At 31.9% G+C, this 27,936-nt stretch overlaps 1 protein-coding gene across 6 annotated transcripts in view; it reads left to right on the top strand.

Moving 5' to 3' along the window:
- The window catches only part of LOC145288020 (phospholipid-transporting ATPase IF-like), a 238,769-nt gene that overhangs the window by 181,504 nt on the left and 29,329 nt on the right, over window positions 1-27,936 (top strand). For 3 of the 6 annotated variants that reach the window (XM_080136022.1, XM_080136024.1, XM_080136023.1), the window contains exons 25-29: window positions 3,031-3,110; window positions 7,758-7,823; window positions 10,998-11,101; window positions 12,874-13,042; window positions 13,323-13,418. In XM_080136022.1, coding sequence (XP_079992148.1) covers window positions 3,031-3,110; window positions 7,758-7,823; window positions 10,998-11,101; window positions 12,874-13,042; window positions 13,323-13,418 — 515 coding nt within the window. The remainder of the gene's footprint in view (window positions 1-3,030; window positions 3,111-7,757; window positions 7,824-10,997; window positions 11,102-12,873; window positions 13,043-13,322; window positions 13,419-27,936) is intronic. The other 3 variants (XM_080136025.1, XM_080136021.1, XM_080136026.1) reach the window with 1 other exon arrangement.

Raw genomic sequence — 27,936 nt, 5'->3', positions numbered from 1 at the left:
CGGTTATATTTGCTTGATAGCCTTTGAATATATATATATATATATATATATATATATATATATATATATATATATATATATATATATAAAGTAAAATTGTCGCAAGTGAACCAAAGACTCTCTTTTCATTTACTACTAGACTGAGGTGCAGAGGTGAGTGCTACTCCTTTTCAAGGATAACTCCACTTAACCTTTATCCTAATCTTATAATTTTGAGCATTTAACAAGAGGGCATCAAGTACATTTTTTAAGTCTTAGATATTATGCACCCATGAATTAAACTACGACTCCCGGCATAGTTATACATATATATATATATATATATATATATATATATATATATATATATATATATATATATATATATATATATATATTTAAATAAGGGAGTAGTCACCAACAATGTGTATTTTTTAACATTATTTTATTATTCCGTGTCTTGGTTTTTCATTGAGAATTATGTTTGGATCATTGTAATAATGTTTTTAAGTCATTGAAATCGTTTACGCGCGTTTCAGACGGTCTGTGATGCGTCCTCGTCAGAAATTATTTTCAAATGTCTATATATATATATATATATATATATATATATATATATATATATATATATATATATATAAATATATATATACTAGCTGTACTGATATGATGATATCTGGGAGTTAAATTAATGCCAATTTCTAAAATTATTAGATGCATGTCGGTTGCAAAACCATCAATATTTTAACAGATGAGGAAAAGCAAAATATTTTAAAATATTAAAGCTAGAAAAAATGACTTTCACGAAATAATTCAGAGAAATTTCTAAATTGTTTACGAAGAAATCAAACTGGATTCTAGTGACTTTACTTTTATAACTAAAATTTTTGTGTGATAAAATTGCTTTCTCTAAATATGATCTTTAAAAGTTCTCTTTTTCTTTTCCAAAATGTGTAAGTCACATACGTTTTCGGTTCAACTCGAAAAAGGTTAAGAATAAATAAAAGATATTGTCTTGGTGGACTTGAACTCCTAACCTTTCAATTAACAGCTAAACACAGAAACTATTGCACCACGAATATGAACTATTAAAACTATCACTGAAAGAGTTATTTAAATGACTGACTGAGCGTTAAAAAGCATTTAATGAAGTTAGATTTCAAACACTATAAAAAGTAAAAGTGAATTCTATTTCATCTCAATAAATAAAGTTTAAGAGTGTCAATTCATTTTATATAAAATATTGGCAAAAATCAATGGATTGTATATTGTAATGGTGCCTCCACAAAAAAGATGAAAATTGACAAGGTCATTGTGTATTCCTATCTACAGAAACAAACGCACGCACACACACACACACACACACACACACACACACACACACACACACACACACACACACACACACACACACACACACACACACACACACACACACACACACACACACAACTACCTAGCGAATACATCAAGGGCAAGAGAGACGCAAAAAAATGCGTTTAAAGAAACGATTAGAATTTGAAAAAGATCTCTCCGTTGGAGCTTTCGAAATAGCAGATGAATCTCTGGCATTCCCAGCGAAAACAAAAAGTTAAGAAAATTGCCCGGAGAGGATCCTAAGATCTCCCTTCCCTCTCCCTCTCTTAGTTGAGTGAATACTTTTTAATATGTCTAACTCGGATTTCTGTAACTATCTATTAATGTATTCCTCATCCTATTAAATCCTCCAACTAACGAAGACTTGTGTTCCTATTAATTAATCGAAGACGTGGACTACACACAGGTCACATACAACAAGTATGCATATTTCAAAAGATGGGAAAGCATGTAACGCAATTCCATACTTTAATATTAATAGAGGTTTATTTTTATTAAAATGTGCAACCTATGCATTGGAAATCAATTTTCAAATGTCAATAGTTTTAAGTGTTATAGTTTTAAGTATTATAGTTTTAAATATTAAAGTTTTAAATATTATAGTTTTGAATATTATAGTTTTAAATATTATAGTGTTAAATATTATAGTGTTAAATATTATAGTTTTAAGTATTATAGTTTTAAATATTATAGTTTTAAATATTATACTTCTAAATATTATACTTTTAAATATTAAAGTTTTAAATATTATAGTTTTGAATAATATAGTGTTAAATATTATAGTTTTAACTGTTATAGTTTTTATTATTAGTTGAGAACCAGTAAATGTTGTCACTGTCTTGTCGATATCTTAAATAACCTTGCAACAGAATTTTCCTGTATTATTATTAAGGCTATGATAAGACAATATTCTTATCATTGTTTTGACTCTCGAGTATATATCTGACATAGTTAGACACAGTTAATCAATCGAGAACCACATGACCTTGTGTAAAAATATATAAGATATTAACTGATATATACTCGAGAGTCAAAATAATGAAAAAAATATTCTCTTGTCATAGCCCTAATTATTATTCATTCACTATGAGCTTTCACACAAATCAACAAAAATTTCTCTTTGGGAACAACCTGTGGTGTTCCTTGGAGTCTGAGTGACAACAAGTCTCCACAAATTTCCAGTACTCTCCACTTCTTGTGATAATATTTACAAATTAATTTGTATTATCACAAAAGCCACTAACCATTGATTTCTCGTTGGTAGCTATCACAGGTCTTTACTGGAATTTGGGTAGCAGTAAAAGCCACACCAAGGTCTCAATCCTCTTCGCACTCATCCAGTGGAGGTCTAGTTATTGCTTTCCCTCTTTCCATCCTCCTTGATCCTCCTCGAGTATTTGGTGTGTTTCCAATTGATGTCGTCGTTATTATTATTATTATTATTATTATTATTATTATTGTTATTGTTATTATTATTATTATTGTTGTTGTTGTTGTTGTTGTTGTTGTTGTTGTTGTTGTTGTTTAATACACATATTATCTTTTATCTCGGTTTCGTGTGCTTTCTCTGTATTTTATTTAAGCATTTTATCAACAGTCGGCATGCAACAGCGTAGTAATTCTTTGCTTGAATCACTTCAATTTTGTTACTGATTTCTTTAAATTTATTTACAGGTTTATGGCATTCTCTCGTATTCTTCTTTGGCATGTACTTTTTATATGGAGACGGCACATCATTATATGAAAATGGACAGGTAAAATCATCAGCTTTTGTAATTTGCTTAAAACCTTGTATTAATCTCTTTCAATACTTTCTAAATATTTAGAATTTGACTTTGATTTTATGCTCATAATCCGAAGCTAATGAGAAATCAATACAAAATCTCGGACTCAAGTTGGACTGTACAAACTCATTAGCATATGAAGCACCGATCGATATGAATTTGATCTTTTATTGCAAGAGTAAAACTTTATTCCAGTAAAGTCTCTCGCTCTTTCTCTCTTTTTGATTTTCGCATCATTGAAGCATCTTTGTTTTAGCATTACATGTTCTATGTGCTATGTCTTTTTTAAATAATAAATAAAATATTTTTTATTATAAAATTTTTATTTTTATTTTTTAAATTTAACGATTGGAAAAGCCAGACAAATACAAAATTGATTTTAATAAACATATCTATTTATTAAAATGAAATTGAATTTTCTTTTAAACTTTCAATTTAATTTTAATAATTAGATGTTTTTTGTTTTAAATCAATTTTGCACTTGTCTGGTCTTTTCAACCGTTAAATTTCAAATTCTGAATATCAAGTGCTTCTTAAATAGCGGAGTTCCACTTGTCATTTTTTATTTCTATTTTATTTTTATTTTTATCTTTATTTTATTTTTTAAAACTGATCCGGTTAAAATTTTATTACATAATATTACTCAAAATGTTATGTAAAAAGGATTTTTTCTTTGATATAGATTGCATCTCGCTTATTTTGAAAAATTTTGAAATCTCAATCTCTACTATTATATAAAAGGAACTCTGTGTGTGTGTGTGTGTGTGTGTGTGTGTGTGAGTTCCCTATGAATTTTGAAATGTAGGTTTTGTATCGAAATGCCTCCGATAAGCATTGAAAATCGATAATTGAAAAACCTGATTAAGGAAGGAAGTTCGATTTTGACTGAAGTGTTAACTTGGGTCAAAAGGTTTTTCTTTTATTCAGCCTAACATCACAAGTGCATTTAAAAAGTTTTATCACCGCACAAGCAGAAAGGCCTAGCATATAAAATCGACAGTAGGTTCTTTAATAAGACAAGGGCGCGTTCGAAATGAATGTTCCTGTTTAGAACAAAATTGAACCATAATACTTGAATTCTGTACGTTTAATTTTAATTCAAGACATTATGTAAAAATAATTTCATAGAATCAACAGTAGGCTCTTTGATAAGACAAGGGTACGTTCGAAATAAATGCTTCTGCTTAGAGCACAATTTAACCATAATACTTGATTTTTGCATTTGAACTTTAATTCAAGTCATTATGCAAAAATAATTTCATAAGATTAGTATTAAATTCTCCACAGTTCAATTTAGACTACAATGTTTTGTGGACTAAGTCACTGCAGAGAGGCATGTGGATCTTCCTCTCGGGACACTAGGATGGGCCCCCAATTATAACAGGCAATCAATGGATTTGATTAAAAATGGGCGATTTCACCGATTTTGATGACAATGAAAGTATGAGAGAGTGGAACATTTGTTAATCATCATTCAATTCTTGACAACGTCAGGTCTCCCTGCTGATATATATGTAACATATGTGTATGAGCACATGGGAAGGTATCAGCAGCAGCGAAGGATGGCTGGCTTGTAAAGTTATTAACAGCAACAGTAACCAAAAAACGCACATATGCAAATTAGGAAATTTGCGCGAGAAGAAAAAAGAAGAAAAAAAAAGACGAAATGTATCATATGGTTGAAAGAAAGAAAGTGTGCGTTGAGGAAAATGGACGTGTAAAGTCGAGGACAAGAATGGGCCGGTGATAGCCAGCTTGCGGTCAGAGGAAGAAGAAAAGTTTATATATATATATATATATATATATATATATATATATATATATATATATATATATATATATATATATACCTAATTTTATATACCTATATATATATATATATATATATATATATATATATATATATATATATATATATGTAGTAATACACACATCTTTAAAAAAAACGGAGGGGTTAAAGCTCTTGAAATTCATACTTGAGTTTCTATACGGAATTGAGTTTCTACATGGACATGTGATGCAACGGATAAAGGTGTTAAGTATAATTAGTTTCAAGTGACAGTTTTCTGAATTTAAGGCAGTACTAACTAAGAATAAAACAAAAACTTAAGACTTCTAAGCAGTCATAGCTGACGAAACCTAAACAACCTACTCCCATTGATTAAAATAGAGTTCAGTTTAAAATTCCGTATAGATTCTTGAGTTTTAAATGCACTTGAAGAAAGTCTAAGCGTACATCAGGCAAAAAATTGTGAGAATAACAATCAATATGAGAATAGTAGTATAAATAATCCAAATAATCTAAATATTAATTTACTTGTCCGTACGTCCAGTGTCACAAAAAACTACCGTAAACATTAATTAATGGAAAACGAATTACCTTCCTTTATAGTCGCTCTTTATCAGTTAAAAATCATTAAAACAATTTCATCTCCAAAAATTAAAACAACAAAAAATATATATATAAAACATAGCTCTCTGTTTACGGTTTCAAATTGGCTAGTTTATTTTATACTTTTTTAAAAAGTCATATAGAGAGGAGACTGTGAGTTTTTTTTATTATAGTTTTTTTTTAAATTAAAAAAAATTTGCAAATGAATTGACATCTGTTTTTTTTAATAATTTATATAAAAATCATTCAGAAAAAAAACAATGTGTTGTGTGCTTAATTTTCATTGAAAAAAATCTAATTTTTTAAATCAATTCTTTTTTTAAGGTTAAAAAGAATTTGCCTTACATTGTTTTAAATTTGTCGTTATTTGTTTTATTTTATTTTTTATCCATTTTATTTATGTGTTTTAAAATTTTCGGCTACTGTGGAATTTCCACGGGTTCTGCTACTACTTATTTAATTCATGAAATACTTTTTGAAACAAAAATGTGAAATAAAGACACTTTTGTTGTTGCTTTGTTGGCTATTTTTTTTTTAATAAATATTTTTTGTTTTGTTATGCAAGGAATCATTTTTGTCTTTTTAATTTTGAATGTAAATAAGTATGTTTATTTCATTTACTGCATTTTTGGCATATCAGAAATGTTTGTTTGGGATATTTTTGGGAAGAAAGTCATTGTTGCAGCTAAATATGTTGGTATTATTAGAAAGTAACGCCCAAAGCAAGAATTTCCAACCATTATGTTCGCTTTCTCGCAATTCTCGGTATCCAAACCCCAGTGCACATTTTTCAGAACTTATTTCTGCCAAAGAGACATACACACTTTCTCTGACACACAAGCTTTTTATTTAAAAAACCGACTGCATCTCATTTGCATATTTCCCTCAACTCTCGTTACCTCACGTAACCACTAGTCCATAAATAGCAGTAGCAGCCATTTTTTTTCTTCTTTATCCTTTTCCTGAAATAGATGACATATTGTACAATGTACTTTTTAATCACAATTGTAATTGATCAAATTTGTAGTATTTTATTTATTTATTTGTGGACTATTTCCTCATCTTTATCGTTGTTGTTTCACGACGTTTCGGCCAACTATTCCTCTGGCCTTCATCAGGTGGTTAACCACAAAGAAGCAAACAAATAAAATATACTAATTACCTATCTCAAAGAATCCCAATAATTAAATAACAAAGTTGTAGTGTTGTTCATTTAATGAATAATGGAATAATTAAAATGATGGTAAGAAATGAGCGATAGAATGGCAAAATGCTTGATGGATCTGGGGTTAAAATGTGACTCCAGCAAATAAACCGAAATTGAGAATCAGACGTCATTTTCCAAGAAAAGCATTGCAGCGACGTCTGTTCCTATCAGCTTTTCGCGTTAGTCCAGGCTCCTGAGTTGGTGGATGAGAGACGAGTTATGATTTGAATCCTATATATTAGTCTTTGTCTGTCTGTCTGTCTGTCTGTCTTAGTCGAGTGATACTTTTAAATATGTCTCACTCGAATTTCTATAATTGTTCTTCATGCTATTAAATCCTCTATCTAAAGAATACTTGTGTTCTTGTTAATTAAAACAGAGTTATACACACATCAAAAGATGGGCTAATGTGTGACACAATTCCTTGAATATAGTTTGATATTGATAGTTTGGTTTTATATTAAAATGTGTAACTTATGACTGGAAAAATATATAGTTTTAAGTATTATTAGTTGTGTGCTCAAAATCCAGTAAGTATACTTAAAATATGTTGTTCTAATCTATATTCTATTGTTGAGCTTTCCAAAAAACTGGACACTAAGGATGTAATGTTATTCTTAGTATGAAATAGTTGCAAAGTGGTTTGTGAGTCATAAGACATAAAAATGAAGAAATAAGTGGATGAAAACGATTAGATAGTCATCAACATTATAAATTATTTAAAAATTTTACAACTAAGAGGATTACTATGAAATGGGCAGGATTTTATTGTTGCTTGGGATAGCGTTCTCCATTGAATATTTCCAGTTTCATCATCATCTGGTCAACTTCAGGGGCAGATAACCCATGCTTCAAATAATTCTTGGAATTGTGGTGTACAAAGTTATTTGCTTTTAAATAAAAAAAATATTAAAAAGTATTAATAGATGATTTATGCATCCACATAACAGAAATTATGTGAACAAATCAATTATGAATAACAGCAAACTAATTTTTTGTTTTTATTTTGACATTGCAGCAATATGGAAATTGGGGGTTTGGTTTTGGTGTTTGTGTAGTTTGTGTGATAACAGTCAATGCCAAGGTAGGTTTGTTGATGTATATGCTTTTTTGTGTCTTTGTATTTTACTTTTATTTACTCCAAACAAAAGCGTACACGGCTACTGAGATAGAGGCCATATTTATAGGAGTAAGCTGGGTGGAGAATTGAACAGCAAAATGTTTATTAGATTGTATTTAAATTTCTGCATGTTGGTAAGGTTAAAAAGACAAGCAGCAGATGGGGGAATTTCAGTGGCAAGCAACCCTAGAAAAGAGGTTATTAGAAGTAGAAAATCCTTTGACATCTAGAACCATCTACAGCAAAGGAGGAAGATTTTGCTGCTAGTCGAATGGGTCGGGAGTATTTCCATTAAGGTGGTACAAATACATTAAATTCATTGAATGTCATTCCATGAAATACTTGGAAAACAAGCACAAGGATGCAGCACTGCAGCAATATTAGAAAGTCTAGCGCTTGGCAGAAAGTGCGGGACCTATTAGGTTAGAAATTTCTTTTTGTACCCTGTCCAAAAGGTAGAAAATAGTGAGTAGTACACCAACTCAGAAGTGGTCAGCATACTCCATGCATGGGCGAATGGTGGCTTTGTAGAGATATAAGATACTAACAGGTATGACAAGTTTTCTAGCTTATTAAAAGGAGACTACCTTCCTTGCAGCAGATTTGGCAATATCTTCTATGTGTTTATTCCTATTCATGTAGTTAGAGAATGTTAAACTGAGAGGTTTGAACGCTGAACACTTTGGAAGGGTGCTATTGACCAACTCAATCTGTGATTGAAAAGTGTTGTGAACTGATAAGGATAAAAAAAAAAAACACAACTCGGTATTTGGTGCAAACAAAATATATTAAAAAAGAAAAGCAAATACAACAAATAAGGAGATGTATTCTACATCAGCCCGACTGCCAAGCGTGCATAACTTGTACATAACGCAGAGAGGCACATTCTCTCGGTCTTTATAGTTACAGGAAGAGTTCATTTTTATCCGTATGATGGGCATCATAACAAAAGGCTTCTTATAGCTGTTAAAGGAAACAAGCTTTGTTTTTGTTAAATGGCACAAGTGATTTAATGTATTTATTTGCTTCCCCACCAAATTAGGCACAAGGCCGTTTTTAATGTGAGGTAAAAACCAGCTCCCATAAAAGTAGGCAAAAAGGGGGCACTCTGGTTACTAAAAATAATAATTGTCCCAGTATAGAGGGTTTCCCCTCCATTGACTGGTACAAATTATCTTAAGTGCAGCATTTGCAGAACAGGGTGTTTATTTGCTCCCCCACCGAGCAAATTAGGCACAAGGCCGATTTTTAAAGTGAGGAGTGAAGGGGAAATGAGGACCAACTCCCGGGGGAGTAGGGGAGCTGAATAGCGACAATTGGTATGAAGGGTTGCCTCTACATTGACCAAGGTCTTGGTATTTATTTGCTCCCCCACCGAGCAAATTAGGCACAAGGCCGATTTTTAATGTGAGGAGTGAAGGGGAAATGGGGACCAACTCCCCGAGGAGTAGGGGAGCTGGATAGTGACAATTGGTATGAAGGGTTGCCCCTACATTGACCAAGGTCTTATATGTGGGATTGCTTCCACATATGGTCTTTGCTTGCAGCATCTGCCGGAACAGATGGTATTTATTTGCTCCCCCACTGAGCAAATTAGGCACAAGGCCGTTTTTAATGTGAGGTAAAAACCAGCTCCCCTTAAAGTAGGCAAAAAGGGGGCACTCTGGTTATCAAAAATAATAATTGTCCCAGTATAGAGGGTTTCCCCTCCATTGACTGGTACAAATTATCTTAAGTGCAGCATCTGCCGGAACAGATACTACACTTTGATCCCGGCCTGAAGGCCGAGAAGCTTCAAAGACACCGTCTTATGGTATTAATCGCAATGATTGTCCAGTTATGACAGAAAAACTGAAATGTCAAACAAAATGGGAGTCAATATGAGATTGTAGCTAATATTAACAACATCAAGTACAGGAAACCTTTTGCAATGTGTGAGTTATCTTAGATGGTGTTCATTGTATATCATGTCAACTGATTAAAAGACAAATGTATGATCAAACCTAATGAATTGAGAACAAGCATAATCAAAGAGCTTATTCCAGCATGCATCATCAGACCTCTAAATGCCATTTTGCTTCTAGCCAAAAGGATCTTATAATTACCACTGCAGATGTTCCATATTCTCTCCCAACAATATCAAAAATATAAAAAAAAAAAAGTAAAATTTTATTTACATTCATGTCATTTATTGCAAACCTATTCATTAATTCCATCTATGTCACATGAATTCTGAATTATTGTTCTTTAAATATTGCAATTAGAAAGAGAAGACTTATTTTTTTAATATCCATGATTAAAAGTAATAAGAGAGAGGGAGGGGGAAGAAGAAAGTTATTCAACCGGTTTCGCCCTCACCTATCAGGAGCTGTACCGTGGGATTATTAATAAAAGAGAAAAAACGAGGGGGGGGCTATATATATTTAAAATAAATGAAAATAAATTTCAATGATACCTTTTGAAGGTATTTTAAGTTTTCATCTGTTTTATTAAAATTATTGTTTCAGATTTATTAAAAGATATCTTTCTAGTTTTATTTTTCAAAAGATTATTGAAAATGCATAAAGATTGTCTAAGGAAATCGGCGTTTCGAACAGGATTGCATTTATCTAGTTATTTAACGTACAGTAAGTAAAATTTTTAAAATTGTGAATAAATAGATGAATGAAAATATAGATGAAAAGAATTAGCCAATGAACATGGGTAGATAACTCACATCTCCATCAATATGATTTTATGCCCAAATACATATAATTCTTCTCTTCTGATGAAACTGCAGTAAGGTGAAAAAGCGAAGTGACTACCAATGTTGTTTGACATAATTCAATAGTTTGACATTACCTCAATACAACATAGGAAAAATTGCTCTGTAATACCCTTTAGCTCAAATCATAATCTTGAAAAGTACTCTGCATCGAACAATATATATATATATATATATTTATATATATATATATATATATATATATATATATATATATATATATATATATATATATATATATATATATATATATATTTTTTTTTTGCTACAAATTTCTTTTCTTATTTTTGCCCTATTTTCTATTTTCTTATTTTATAGATGTTTTTCTTTTCTATTTTTAATACCTTCTTTTTCTTTCGTGGTATTCTTTGCAGCTTGCTCTTGAAGTATATTCTTGGTCCATTCTCATAGTGCTAGCTTTTGTCCTGACCATCATATTCTTTTTTGCACAAGTATTGTTGTACAATAACTTCCTTTGGTAAGTAACCCAACTGAGAAATTTCTATTTATATAAAGTTAGGTATGTGTGTATGTTTTAGTATGTCCGGTATTCACTCCTAAACTAATTACCCTGTTGTTATGAATTTTAGTACATATGTTTAAAGAGTTATAATATGAACAGTATGTATTTTAATTTAGTTTTATTCAAAGAGGTTGGAAACTACTTGTGAAAATTTAGATACTTCCGATTTATTGTGAAATTTTAATAATAAAATTGGAATAAGTATTCTAGACATAAGGTTTAGTCGCATTATATCTTGATGTGAATCTTTGTAAAGGAACATGAAAGTGATGCAAAATGATTTTTAGGGGTCATAAACATGGGAACCATCTCTCATTTTAAAATTCAAATATTTCAGATTTGCCAAACTCGATTTAAAGTAATCAGAAACCAGTTAAGCTATATTCTTTTTAAGAACCCTTTAAGCCTTAAGTTTTTGATATTTTTTAGAATCATTTTTCATCCAGATTGAAATCCAGATTTTAGATGTTACGTTTAGTTGCATTGTGGCTTGATTTTAATATTTGTAAGTGGGGGGTTGCATAAAAGTGATGTAATTCTGTTCAGTAGATTTTGTTTTGTTATAAATATATTTTCCTCTTAAGCATATTTTAATTTATTAATTTCGCTTATTATTTTCACTTAGTCTAACATTTTGTCCCACATCACATTTAATATTAGTAACAAGCATTTTATTGATATGATCATTATTTAACAGTTTTAACAATTTTCACTGTTTAATACATTTTTACTATTCAAAAGTTTTAGTACTTGTGCATCTATATCAAATATATAGCATATATCACGCTGAAATAATTATGTTAACGTAGCGGGAACGGTGTTTTCTAACTATTCTGTACTTTCATTTAACAATTGGATAAACAAAAATATCGTAAAAATTGAATTTAACTTGAAAATACTATTGTTATTTAAGCACGGTAATATAGATGTACAAGCACCAAAATTTTCAATGTCTAATAATTTTTAACCATTTAATAAATTTTTAATGTCTAATAATTTTTAACTATTTAATAGATTTTAATATCTAATAATTTTAACCATTTAATAGATTTTAATGTCTAATAATTTTTAACCATTTAATAAATTTTAATGTCTAATAATTTTTAACCATTTAATAAATTTTCAATGTCTAATAATTTTCAACTATTTAATGAATTTTTAATGTCTAATAATTTTTCACTATTTAATAAATTTTTAATGTCTAATAATTTTTCACTATTTAATTAATTTTTAATTATTTAATAGATTTTAATGTCTAATAATTTTAACCGGTTAATAAATTTTTAATGTCTAATAATTTTCAACTATTTAATAAATTTTCAATATCTAATAATTTTTGATCATTTAATAAATTTTTAATGCCTAATAATTTATAGCAGTTTAATAAATTTTCAATGTCTAATAAGTTTTAACCGTTTAATAAAGTTTTAATGTCTAATAATTTTTAACCGTTTAATAAAGTTTTAATGTCTAATAATTTAAACCATTTAATAAATTTTTAATATCTAATAATTTTTAACTATTTAATAAATTTTAATGTCTAATAATTTTTAACTATTTAATAGATTTTAATGTCTAATAATTTTTAACCGTTTAATAAAGTTTTAATGTCTAATAATTTAAACCATTTAATAAATTTTTAATATCTAATAATTTTTAACTATTTAATAGATTTTAATGTCTAATAATGTATGTTATTGTTTTATAACAATATCTTGTTCTTTTAGGGGAGACTTATTGGATGGTGATTATTTATACAACGTTGTTCTAACTTTGCTGTCAAATGGATCTTTGTGGCTTGCAACGCTCATACTTACCATTATCGCTCTACTGCCAGATGTTATTATTCGAATCATTCAAGATACTAAATACGATTCCAAATTCAGAAAACGAAAGGTAAATTCATCATCTTTGTTAGCTTTGTAATGTAAAACTATTTGTTATGTAAATTCTTTATGCTCGTTTTTCATCCATGATTGACTTCCCCTCTAACTACAATTTTGACATTGACTTACAAGTTTTAGATGAACGAAACCTTTCAATTGATCAGATTTTTTTCAGTAATGTTTCAGTAATGTACTATTTCTCTACGCCGTGCAGTTATGAACAGTTAAAAAAAAATTAATTATTTATTTATTTATTTTGCTGACTCGATTTGCTTATTTCTCCATTTCAGATCAGCTTTTTTGAAAACAGCAGATTAACATTGATATCATTCACAAAACGATCAGGAACTTTAACAGTCTCCCAAACAAACATTATTGGAGACTAGGTAATGCTATTGATGTTTGTAGTTTGGAAATGGTGGATTCCTATCTCCCAAAGAAGGCAAAAATACATTATTATTATTATTATTATTATTATTATTATTATTATTATTATTATTATTATAGTAATTTCAGATGGTTAGTCAATCTAGGTATTTTATGTCTATGATAGTAAGTACTTTTGATAGTGGTATTAACTGATATTATGGTGCTACGAGATCAGGCTGTCCGAAGATACCGACTTCCTGACCTAAAATGCACTAAATACTGATGTTATTGCTTTTTGCCTTTCCCTTTGTAAAACTCAATCATGTTCTGCAAAGTAAAACAACAAAAACAACAAACAGATTCTCTCTAGAAAACAACCAAACCAAATACTATGAATAAATATTTGAAGATATGCTTGATTCGGCATTAAATAACCCGAAAAGGGTTGATATGTTGTAAAAAAAACAAACAAACAATCAAATCAAACACCATGAATAAATATTTAAAAAATAAAGAACTTGAAACAAAAAATTACTAAAAATTACTGGATTCAGCATTAACTAACCCGGAAAGGGTTGATATGCCGTAAAACAAAACAATCCAACCATAATACTATTAAACGGTTTGTGACTAAATCTTAACCAATTCTAACAATTTATGTTTTATAAATATGTTTCACAGAAAAATGTAAGCTGGTTTTACAATTAATTAATTAAACTCATGCAGCAATCAACAATAAGAATAATAATGCTGATAATTTTTTAAGTTATATTTTGCAAGTTGTTTTATGTAAAAATGATTTTGATATATTCGTATTATTTGTATTCTTAGACTACTATTCTCATTTTGAGTTTTATTTTCACACCATTTCTGTCGATGTAACCTCTGACGTTCTTCAAGTGTATCTTGTTGAACTTGGGAATCTTTCTATCAAATTTCGAATGGAACCCTTAATTTAACCCATGGGGGTAGCATACTCTCGTTTCATCAACCCTGACTGAATAGATGTTCCAAGTTATTTGCTATTGTATTTTGAGTGTCGCCTGTACTGAGGATTGAACTTTCAACCCCCAGAAGAGTGTAACTTTACAACTGAATTTTACCAAGTACTTTATCCACTACACTACGAGATCCACAGAAAAGCTTTCGAGTTTGATAGAAAGATTCCTGAGTTCAACAAGATAAAGCTGAAGAAGGTCGGAGGTTACATCGACTAAAACGTTGTGAAAATAACACTCAAGATGAGAACATTAGTTCGAAGAATCCAAATAATGCAAATAATGAAACCTCATCTAAAAAATTCAGAAACGTGATTTTGATATAGTGTATGAAGTAAATTGATATGAGTATGGCATCATCTGAAATCGTCATTTAAGCATGAGCTTGCTTCTGCAACACTGGCGTCTGTGTATATGCATGCGAAACTAATGCCTTCAAACAATCATCCAATATTAATACGATATTATGAGCATGCTGCCATCCAAAATTAATTCTAAAGTTTACGTTAATTTTAACAAAATTAAACAACTTTATAACATTTATATAATACAGAAGAAAAACCATTTAATTTCTAATTTTATTAATGAAACAGATATGTTACTGCTTAGATTATTTTTAAGGTTTCTTTTTTTTCTTTTTTTTTCTAGAAAAAAAAAATCAGAACAATTATTTCATTCAATCTGATTTTTTAATAATGAAAATACTATTGAAATCTTAAACATAGCAGATTTTAGAAACAAATCAACGAGATTGAAGGTTAGAAGTGGGAGAAAGATGTCCGACTGACACTCAGTTCGAAAAGGGCTTGTATTCTTTTATCAGGGAAGGCTGTAAATAGTCCACCAGTGGATTATTCACTTAAGTTCTCTGATTAATCAATACTTGACCAATGTCAGCTCAGTGTTTAATTCTCGACCCACAGAAAATAGCCCATAACTGCTACAAGGCCAACCGACAGAGATGTATGGATACGTCTAAAATAAAAATGTGTTTTTAAATCTAAATTTTTAGTGATGACGATGCTATTTCAAATTAACTTACTGCACAATGGACAAAGCCTCTAAGAGAAATGTAAATACGACATATTTTAAAAGCGTTACTTTGTTCTCAATGAACAGAAGTAGTCATTGAATTAATTTTTATTTAAATCCATGTCATTTATTGTCAATTTATTCATTAATTTCATTTATCAGAAGAATTCTTTAAATATTGTGATTAGAAAGGGAAGACTTATTTTTTAATAGCCATGATTAAAAGTAATAAGAGGGAGGGAGAGAGAGAGGGGCGAGAGAAAGTTAGTCGATTGGTTTCGCCCTCACTTATCAGGAGCTGTATCAAGAGATTGTTAATAAAAGAGAAAAAACGAGGGGGACTATATATATTTAAAATAAATGAAAATAAATTCCAATGATACCTTTTGAAGGTATTTTAAGTTTTCACCTGTTTTATAAAAATCATTGTTTCAGATTTATTAAAAGATATCTTTTTAGGTTTCTTTTTTATGCATAAAGATTGTCTAAGGAAATCGGTGTTTCAAACACGATTGCATTTATCTAGTTATTTAACGTACAATAAGTAAGATATTTAAAATTGTGAATAAATAGATGAATGAAAATATGGATTAAAAGAATTAGCCAATGAACATGAGTAGGTAACTCACATCTCCATCAGTGTCAGCCATCTCGTTTTATGCCAAAACATACGATTCTTCCCTTCTGATTAAACTGCAGTAAGGTGTAAAAGCTAAGTGACTACTGATGTTGTTTGACAGAAACTTCAGGCATAATTGAACAGTTTGACCTTACCTCAACACAACATAGGCAAATTGAGCTCAAATTATAATAATATTGAAAAATACTCCGCATTCAACTCGTATTTACTATGTATATATATATATAGTGGGGGGATACCCTTTTCTCTTCCCTGCAACCTCTCTCCCGCAGAGGAGACGTTGCGAGCCTGTCTTTGTTTTATCGTTATTTCCATGGCAAGTGCTCGTCTGAGCTCCAATCTCTGGTCCCCCCTCGCCAATCTTTTATGAAAAACACCCATCTAGCTGAAGCCACTGTCAAAAATTTTCCCCACTCTCTATCTGTGCCTAAATCAAAACGTAGATTCCATGAACATAGCTTCTTTCTTAGAACAGCACGCCAGTGGAACTCTGTTCCGTCTGCCTGTTTCCCACCTGACTACAACTTGGATGTCTTCAAATCCACGTTAAACAAATTCCTGATGAACCGCCCCCTTAAGTAGACACTTTATGAAATCTCAACACTAATGTACAACGTACTGTACATGCAATAACCCTTATCCCTGAGTGGCTCCCGGGCCTTGATGTGGTGACCTCCTTGTAAAAAAAAAAAAAAAAGAAAGTATATCTCGCCCTACTTCAGTATTGCGCACTCTTATATTAACCTCGTTAACTTCATTTATTACCTCTGAAAATATTAACATTATATATATATATATATATATATATATAATGTTAATATTTTCATATATATATATATATATAGTCATATTTTATCTATATATTGTGTATACATAATATATATGTATGTATATTTTATAATGATATATACATTATATACATTATATAGTCAAATATTATGAATATATGTATATTATATATTATGATATATATATTATATAATCATATATCATATATATATGCACACACACACACACACACACACACACACACACACACACACACACACACACACACACACACACATATATATATATTAATGATGATTACCACTTTTTTAAAGAAAAAGGTCATCATTCCAAGATTGTAATGTCCAGTTGTGGCTCATGGCTCAGAAAACTCACCTTATTTTTTATAAGTCATGCTGCAGGTATGACATATTGATCTTCTTTTTGTACACAGTTATATTCAACTTGTTTAGTCTTAAATGTGTTTGGGATCGTTTCTGTAAAGTGTTTTGTAAATCAAGTATTCTTTTTGCCTTGCCCCAAAACTTCTGCAGCCATCATAGATCACCAAACCGATCGCTCTAAAACAAATCTCTGCCAATTCTCCACATATATACCAAGGTTTTTCATGTTGTTTATGGCTACATCTTGAAAACGTCTCTTTAGCTTGTGTCTGGGAGATTTGCTTGCTGCACTTCCTCATATAACTGTTGTTTGGAGAGGCTGTAATCTTTCATCCCAACCAAGTGCATCTGACTACATATCACATGCACTTCTATGCATGCTATTCCAACTTGTTGTAGAACAGTGCTTTCTGGCGTAAACAATTGTCAGTTGACATGTAGGATCATCATAAATTACATTTTTTGGAACCTCTTCAGGATCCTAATGTATATATGGTCGATGTCTCTGAGGAATGCAGATGGACAGATAAGATACACGACTCATAGGCGTTAAGCTTTATTTTGATGATAGTGGCTCTATCTAATTATACACACTTTTCAATTCTACCAAAGACTTTGCTAGCGTTTTCGATTTTTAGAATTAGTTCAGTCAACAGGTCCATCTGAGGAGAGAGTACTCCCAGGATATTGTAACCGGTTTGGGTCTAGCCCAGGGGTTTTACATGTATTAGGATCCCAGATGGAAATCCCGTGTGTCGATAGCCCGGGGTTAGGAATTTCAAAGTGAAATTCTCCTTCCAAACGCACGTTGTAAAAAAAAAAAAAATATGCAGCGTGCCGTTTATAACGATATTACAACCAAATGGCACTTGCCAAGGTTCGAACCAGCATTATCGTCATGAAACACCTTAATGACATTCACAGTTAATAATTAGAATAAGGCAATAAGAACGACGATGACAAAATCGAGTACGAACATACTAAAAATACATTAATTTATTTACATGAGTGTAATACAGGTGAATGCAAAAAAATAAAATAAAATAATAAATAAAACAACAATAATGCAAATGGGGATGCAGACAACATTACGGGTCGAGACGGGGGGGGGGCGATAATAAAGTTCGTTCATGGGGACGTATTGTCTCTTTCTCCCTCCTTTTCTTTTTTTTTTTTTTGAATGAAAAGAAAATTGAGTCACAGTTATTAATTAGATTCAGACAGTCACGTATTTCTTCTTTCTTTGCACATGGCAAAAAGTCAATTTATACATAACATGAATGATATTTTAGCATAGAGACATGGGAGCTGGTTGGGCGGATTGGAGTGAATGAAAATTGATAAATACTTAGCTTCTTGATCATTGTCCGGTCCTGACGAGCGTCGTTAACACAAATGTCTTTTCTCTTCATCGTCAACATTCTCTTTTTTTTTCTTTTTCTTTTAATATTATTCCTGACGCCTGATTTTTAGCATAGGATTCTCCATTGGAGGGATATTCATCTCCAAGAATAACATTCGGCCAAAGTATATCCAAGCTTTGAGTTGGTTTCCCTTTTCGGTCCGATGGCGATCCACCGATCCGAGTTGAGTGGACTGTATTTCACCTATGCGTCTTTCTACACAAGTGTTAACCCCATTTTCTTTGGGGCGCTGATTTTTAACCAGTGTTCTCCTGGCTGTTTGCAGCCCAACTAAATTTCCCGCTCAAGTTTTTTATTTCCACGTGTTCCCTTCTGAGATGGGTGGATTGGGGTTTCTGTCTGGTTTACATCCGTTATGTTCGCCGTCTTTTCGAAAGGCGATGGGGATGGGGCGAGGGATCTTGTCTCTGACTTCCTTTGCGTGGGTGGACGAAGGGAGGTTGGGGATGGGGTGTCTGCTTGACTTATACATACACTTATTATGACATGATAGGAAGAAGGGGGTATAGTTTTTCCTTATAACAATATACAAAGGAGTCAACTACATTTAATCTATCACCATTAGGTTCTACATATTAGAATCCTCATGAAATGATCAGCATCACTTTAGTTTTCCCCAGATTGATAGTGAGTCCAAATGTGATACATGCTTAAGAGAAGAGGGGACATCATTATCTGTATATCCTCCTCAGTATGGACAACAAAGTCTGTATAATTGGCATAAATGCGTTCCTGTATGAGAGTCTTGAAGATCTTGGATTTTGCATTAAATCAAGCTAGGTTGACATAATCTCAATATCTAAAAAGCAATTAAAAGGTTATATCAATTAGAATTATCAGATAGTAATAGAGTACTATTCAAACTATTTAAAACATTAATTAGAATTTCAAATATTCAAGTGAAGTTCTGAAAATAAATACTCAACACATATACTGTATGAACACATGTTTCTTAGATTCAGCTTTATCCATTATTAAAATTACATTTTAGTAACATTTCCAATAGGTAAAACATTTTCCTAATCAGCATATTAAAAACCATTTTAAAATCAAAATTCAGGGTATATTAGAAGAAGCATATAAATATTACATAAATTATTATAAAACATTCTTTTAGCCAATCGAACAGTTCAGAATTGACTTTTCTTAATAAAGCAAATTAGCAAAGTAGTTCCTGTGATATCAATCAGCATTTTATCATAAAAAATTAAGGGATATGGTTACCATTAAACAGAATTAAAAAAAAAAATAGCCAAGTAGATATTTAAAAAAAAATATCGTTTAAAAGTTATTTTATAAGGTGAAACCATAATTTTGATTATATGTTGGAAGAGTTCAAATCAACAACACTTACAGTTGGTTACAAGTTTAGAGATTGATCAAATCAAAAACGTTGTTTTATGTGAATTTCATATTCGAGACTAGAGAGTAAATTTAATAAAAGGATAGACACACGCGAAGCGATTGTTTTATTTAAATTAGGGAAAACTAGTATAAGGTAGAAATTAACAACATAAAAAATAACTAGGCGTAGTTAACTCTAATTCCTAGTTATAAGCAACAAGAGAGAGCTGATCCCCATTAAAGCATAAAACAAGGGAGATAACCTATAAAATAGGACTGTAGCAGTCTGACGAAATTGAGAACTTCAGCACCAAAAGTGTACACAGCTAGTTTATGATAATTGCATTTCTAAGGAATAGTGAGTAATGATTGATACCTTTCTTTATATCTGGACTACTAATGAATAAATATTCAATTACATTATTATAATCATTATGATTAGTTCTTTATCTTGTTTCATTTGTTTTCAGTCTGCTTGATTGGAAATATATATGAATTACCATGAATTAAGATTGTCACGATTTTCTTAATGTTTTAATGGAGTGTTAGTAGTCATAGTATAAATTGTAAACATTATTTAAAGAAAAATCCTGCCTAGTGTGTTGTATTCGTGTCGTAATTATTAACCGGATACTTGTCTTCCGAACAACCTTGGAGTCCTCCATTTTCCACCATAAATATCACCTTTCCATTGTTTTCAATTGATATTATTTTTTTTCCGATCTTCTTTTAGCTGCTTGCTTATCGACTCATCTGCTAAAGCTTAATCCAATTTGGATTTCAAAACTTCATTTTTTTAATTTTGTTTTAAATCTAATCCATTTTAATTAATTTGATACAATTAACATTATTTTTTATTTTTATTTTTATTTTTTACATTCATTAGTTGGTTTATTTTGCAGATTTTTAGTGCTTTTATTTTTTTCCTGGGAATAATTGCATTTTATTTCATTTTTAATATTCTGCCAAGCCATAAAATGTTGGGTTGGTTTCACTTGGGCTTACCCGGTGGTCTCTTTTGCTTTTTTTGCTTTTCTTGGAAAATGCATCTTGTCATTCGCTTAGCAATGTTTCTGCACAACCATTTATCTTATATAATTTTTAATTAAGAATAAAATTCTTTTTTTACAAGAAAAATTAATATCTTAGATCTTTCTTTCATAAAAAAATGTCTGCCATAAAAATTGAAATTTAGATAAAGCTGTAATCCTCCACTTATTATTAATTCTCATATATAAATAAAAATAAGATTTTACTTTTTTAGGCGATCAGATATAAATATACGGCACAATCATGTTGATACACCGGTTCTCGCCAGATCATTGAAGTTAAGCAACGATGAGTCTGACCAGTACCAGATGGGTGACCATTTGGGAAGGCTAGATGCTCCATGTACCGTACCAAGTCATAGAAATTTCCAGGTTGTTATTTGGAGACGCGTTTAACTCACATGGGGAGATATGCCCACAAATCAAGACGGAAGGCAACGGGAAACTACCATCTTTACTTGTCTTCCCAAGATTACCATGGCTCTACAATTTGGAAATGCTGTTAAAACAGCAGAGCCCCCACATGCATGCATGCATACATGTAAACAGCTTGAAAAAGTTGGCAGTAAAAAGAAATTTAAAAAAAAAAAAATATTTTTTACTTCAGAGTAGGGAGATTAATTTCACAAATAAATTTAATATAAAATGATCACCCACTTCTAGATCATTTTTAAACACTGCCCTTAAAACTTTATCTGTTCTGGAAGGGAGCGATTTTACCGCTTCATGAACCGGAAGTGAGTGATCATCTCATGTTAAATTTAGCCCCTACTTAAAAGTCTAGAATATTGCTTTTACTTTTATTTCTTTTTTGCATTTACAAGCCGTTTACATGTTATCGCGTAAAAATCAGTATACTTTCATTTTTATTTTTAGTGAAAGAGCATATCGTTCATTTGGTTATCGATAGTCTGGTGTCATTTTTTAAAAGTTATTCCGTCAGCTGACATGCCCAGAAAATTAATATTTGTCTCACTGATATAAAGCTTGTATGCGATTACATTTAAAACATTTTTTTGTGTTTTTAATGTATGATATTCAGGATAATATTTCTGGTTCCCTTTTTATCTTCTTTTAATTTGTGTTTGTAGAAGTGTAAGCCATTTTGAATCCTCTCATGGTTCGCTGTTACACACAAGTCCTGGTAGGTGACTTGTTTGTAGTAGACAGTTCCTCAGAACAAAATATTCTTACCGTGTCGAAACCCGGGAAAGAACATGTGAAATTGCACCAGAAAAGGTTTAATATTTATGAAGCAATTCTGGTTTCTGATTGGTTTGTAGCAGAACGTGAATTAATTTGATTCGTCAGTTCTTAGCAGCATTGTTTATAAATAGAATCGTCCGACTGTGTGGGATCATACCCCATTACTCTCTTGAGATGATGGGATGTGTCTCCTAGCGGCTTCGGCTGCAGGGAGACAGGGTAGTACCAGTCAAGGATTCGTCACTTGACACTCAGCCCAACAGGTGAGGGTCCGGGAACCGGCCCAACACCTGTTGGACTGAGGTACACCGCCTGGATAATACCTAGGAGGTCCACCCTCCCAGGCCTTGCCACCGGGCTTTCCGGTGGGGCAAGTTTATTGCTTGCTGCCTGAGGCGCCCCGACCGGGGAATGCCGACGGGGTTACTCAGGCAATTTTTAAAATTGCAGGAGTGCCCCTCCTTTAGGGGAGCCTGCGGGGTTCCCACTTTCCAGGCCTTGTGCCAAATAATGCTGAGGTGGGCAGCATTTAAATAACTACCCCATTACTCTCCCAAAATATTCCAACAGTGTTAGTCCCAAGCTACAGCAGAGTTTGCAATAATAAATCTTTACATTCACTTGGTAAATTCATGAGCTTGATCTGGCTGAACGCCAGTTTTTCAGAGATCATTATGCAAATCGTCTGCCAATCCCATCATCAGACTTCTTTTCAGTTGCTTCAAATTAATATGCAAGTTTCTCGACACTGTCATCATTGGCTCTCAACACATGTTCTAACCATATGAGCATCATTCTATAATTTTGTCCGCAATCAGCTTGGTGCCATAGCGCCTTTGGATGTCTTCATTACAGAGATGGTTAAATAATATAACTTCTGAAATCCAGCAGGGCATTTTAAAACAGGTAACTTTTCCACCTGACAATTTTCCTAGAGCTATATTGATACCTAAATATCTCAAACACTTGAGGTCATGAATGAAAATGAATGCCGTATCTGAAATCTACACAACCAAATTTTCATGATTATCTCGGGTCTCTTTTGTAAACCAGTACAAAGGCATAAAAATACTGACAACGCCACCTAGTGAGAATTTCAAACAAGGATCAGAAATTCTCACTAGTTGGCGTCGTCAGTATTTTCATGCCTTTGTTTGTCAGACGAGTCTCTCATGCAAATAATGATAAGAAGTTCTCAGAAATTCTAAATTATATATCGCTCTCATCTCTTCATTATATTACATCATATTTCTTTGGTAAATTCTTAAATTTAAAAATTAAAAAAAAAATGTTCATCAGTTTTTCTAGCAATGCTAACTTTGAATTCAAACTCTTTTTTACTCATTCTTGAAAATAAACAAATAGGTTGAAAATTTGAACAATTCAATAAGAATTTTAAATACTTTCTTCAGATCTTTCATCCGGAAACAAGGAAGAATATGAGTCTGTTTGAAAAATTAATGCATATCGGTTCTTTTTTTAAGATTAGATATTCAAGAAAATTCTTAGTTTCACCAAAAACTTCCGAGACTAACTAACGCTAACAAACTTCACCAAACCAACTGAATGTGTTAGTGTTTTTATTTTATTTTTGTTTCCATGAAGAAGTTATTTAACAAAAGAAATTGTTGATTTTATTTTGTATTTAAATATGTTCTGTAATGTTGCTTCACTGCTTCTACACTTTACGAACTGAATTGTTTTTCTTGCCTTAATTCTAAACTAAACCTAACCTAACCTTAAACTAACCCTAACCTTACTCTAACCTAAGTTTTAGGTTTAGTTCTATAAAATTCGATTTATTTTGGTTCGTATTTTGTAGAAGCACCGTTTATTTATTTTTTTTATTTGGGAATGCTCATTATTTTGGATGTAAAAAGAAACTTTTATTTTCAGTAAAGGTAAATGAGAAGGTATCAAAAAAGTTTCAAATGAAATGTTGTAAAAGTAAAGGTACTGAAAAAAAATGTAAAAATCGGAATTTGGTTTTTCTAATTGATTTGAAAAATAGTCATTTGGCAAGAAAAGTTGAACGCCTTCTTTATTTTTATATTTCAGTAAAAGTCGGAATTTGATTCAGTTTTCTCTATTCATAGTCGGAACTGAACTGCGTATGTCACGACTGTAAATTTATGGATACCTATTCCTTAACCAAACCAAAATACTTAACAAACATATAAAATATTTATTGTTTTTAATACATTTTTTGTGTACATATTTCATTCTTCATTTATTTATCGATTGTTTTTAAATGTCAATGATGGCATTTGATTGATTAATAAGATAGCCAATCACAGAGCTTGTTTCTTATGACCTTTGTTTTGCATTATTTACCAAAGCTCTTTTTAGTAATTAGACAATCCTAAAAAAAATGAATTCCTGTAAGATTATTTATTATTATTATTATTATTATTATTATTATTATTATTATTATTATTATTATTATTATTATTATTATTATAATAATAATAATAATATTTTATTTATTCTTTATTTATTTGCGTGTGTGCGTGTGTGATTTCATTTTCCTACTTTGAAAAATACCGACCTATTCGACATAATGGTTAGCGTATTCACTAATGGGTTGGGAGACCATGGGTTCAAACCTGGGGCAATCGGTACGAATGATTAAAAAACAGTTACTTGATGTCTCCTTGCTAAACACTCAGTATTATGGGATGAGGCTCAAAGTGGCGGTAATCCTGGGAACGGAATGACTTTTAGTGCAGGAAAAGGGGCCTTTGGGTGTCCCTCGACTACAGTTGACCACTTTTATTAGAAAAAACTATTTGTACTTTTGTCAGAACTGGAATGCTAAGTATATTTACTTAATTTTAAAAATTAATAGCAACACACACACACACACACACACACACACACACACACACACACACACACACACACACACACACACACACACACACACACACACACACACACACACACACACACACACACACACACACACACACACACACACACACACACACACACACACACACACACACACACACACACACACACACACACACACACACACACACACACACACACACACACACACACACACACACACACACACACACACACACACACACACACACACACACACACACACACACACACACACACACACACACACACACACACACACACACACACACACACACACACACACACACACACACACACACACACACACACACACACACACACACACACACACACACACACACACACACACACACACACACACACACACACACACACACACACACACACACACACACACACACACACACACACACACACACACACACACACACACACACACACACACACACACACACACACACACACACACACACACACACACACACACACACACACACACACACACACACACACACACACACACACACACACACACACACACACACACACACACACACACACACACACACACACACACACACACACACACACACACACACACACACACACACACACACAAAAAAAAAAAAAAGAAATTTCAAAATTTCCCGTTCATTTGGATATAACTAAATGGTAAATTCTCAGCAAGAGAAAAGGTTTGGAATTTGTTTGAATAAAATATCTGTTATACATTTCAAATTGTATTTTCCAAAATTTAGGTATCTTGTGTGCCTTTGTCTCATAGTCTTCTATTTGTTACTCCCTTCTTTTTAAATCTATAAGAATATTTTTTAAATAAAACGATTTTGTTACTCGTTACATTCAGATTTGGATGATGATTAAAAACAGTTGATTCTAATGAACAAAACATACATTTATATTCGCGCCTATACAATTTTGTATTAATAAAAGGGTGGAACGATAAAATTGTCGCCCTAGAAAAGACGACGATTCCATTTCCGTTTGATGAAACCGTTTTTTTTTTGTTTTTGCAGACCATCTACTAGTTAGCCAGTTGTGTACAAATCCCAAGAGTGATAGTAACCTTCTATCATGTCTAAAAGCAGCACAAGGTTCAATGAGCGAGATCGGAGATGCGCTACTGTACAACTCGTGCTTTCTATTGATCTAAGTTATGACAACAGGACCATTGCTAGCACCCTCAAAATGAAAATCTGGACGGTTCAATGCTTAAAGGCATGTCCAGGATGATGAAAACAAAGTTTCCGGCCACGATTATGGTCTTTGGTGTGGTTTCAAGTGAGGGCCACTTCATGCCACCTCACAACTTCGAAGTCAGCTTGAAAGTCAACACCAAAGTATACCTGTATGTGCTGAAGAGTGTGGTGATCTCCTGGCGCAATTAGATGGTCGCTGGCAGACCCTGGGTGTAGCAGCAGGACTTGGTGCCTGACCACATCAACAGAGACCCAGGCTTGGTTTCAGAAGGAGTGCTAACACTTTGTACCTTTCTTTCCTTTCATTGATTCCCCCCTCCCCTCTTCTCCCAACCTGAACCTACTGGACTACTTCGTTTGGTCATGTGTCGAGAAAATCACCAACATGACCTCCCATGGCATCAAAGCCAGCCTGGTCGCCACCATCTGCCAAGTATTCGCCAAGCTCCCACTGGTGCTTGTGGAAAAGGCATGCTCCCAGTTCTGAACCCGTATAGAGGTGGTGATTTAGACATTGAATAGATGCCAGCTCTACTGCATAATCAAGTTACTTGAATTGATTGTTTCAACAAAAGTTTTAAAATAAATCTGTAGTGTTGTTTTATTTAGGGCGACAATTTTATCGTTTTATCCTGTATTACTATTACTAGAAGACTGGCGATGTTTAGTTTTCATTGTTTCTTAATAAAATAACAAAACAAACAGCTCAGAACATAACATACTCTATCTAGGGCTACCTGATCAGGCTGTCTGGAGATGCTGGCTTCCTGACCTAAAATGCACCGAACATTGATTTTTTTCCCCTTTACAAAAAAGTCATGTTCTGCAAGTCCAAACTTAAAACAAAAATTTTTCTCTACAAAACAATCAAACTAAATATTAAGAATAAATATTTATACCGTTGGAAAATTTTTTTCCATATTAAAAACATTTGAATATATACAATCAATTTTAGACTGTAATTTTAAAAATATTTTCTTTTTGTTCAAAAAGGACAAAATCTAAGCAAAAAGAGAAAAATGATGATAAACATCTTTCATTAAATTTAATAAAAAATTCCATTTAATCTGGTAAGAAATAGAATTGATAATTTAAAAATCTACAAAAAAGTCACCTAAAAATAAAAATAATGATAGCTAAATTAATAATACCATTATATTGGTCAAATAGAAATTGATACCTGCTTTTTAGCATATGCCTAATAATAGACAAATAACAAACAGGGTCCTGAACAGAAGTGTGGGCTCTATCCCAACTATCATCAATGTACCTGAGGTAATCTCAGACAAAGCCAAACTCTTTGCCAAGAACTTTGCAGCTAATTCTACCCTGTGCAACCAAGGCCGTCAACCTCCGTATTTTCTCCTATATAAGAAAATATGCTATGCAGCATACAAATATCTGTGCGTGATGTTGCCAAGCTAATCAAAAACCTTGCTTTCAGTAAAACAACTGCCCCTGATGACATGCCAATTATAGTACTGAAAAAGCTTCGATTGGAACTAGCTCTCAAAGCTGTTTAAGCGTTGTCTTAATGAGAATTGCTTCCCAACACCCT

This window comes from Euprymna scolopes, chromosome 11 (genome assembly GCF_053919585.1).
Source record: "Euprymna scolopes isolate OS-2025 chromosome 11, ASM5391958v1, whole genome shotgun sequence".
Lineage (NCBI taxonomy): Eukaryota > Metazoa > Mollusca > Cephalopoda > Sepiida > Sepiolidae > Euprymna > Euprymna scolopes.
This window is presented reverse-complemented; position numbering and strand designations above follow the sequence as displayed.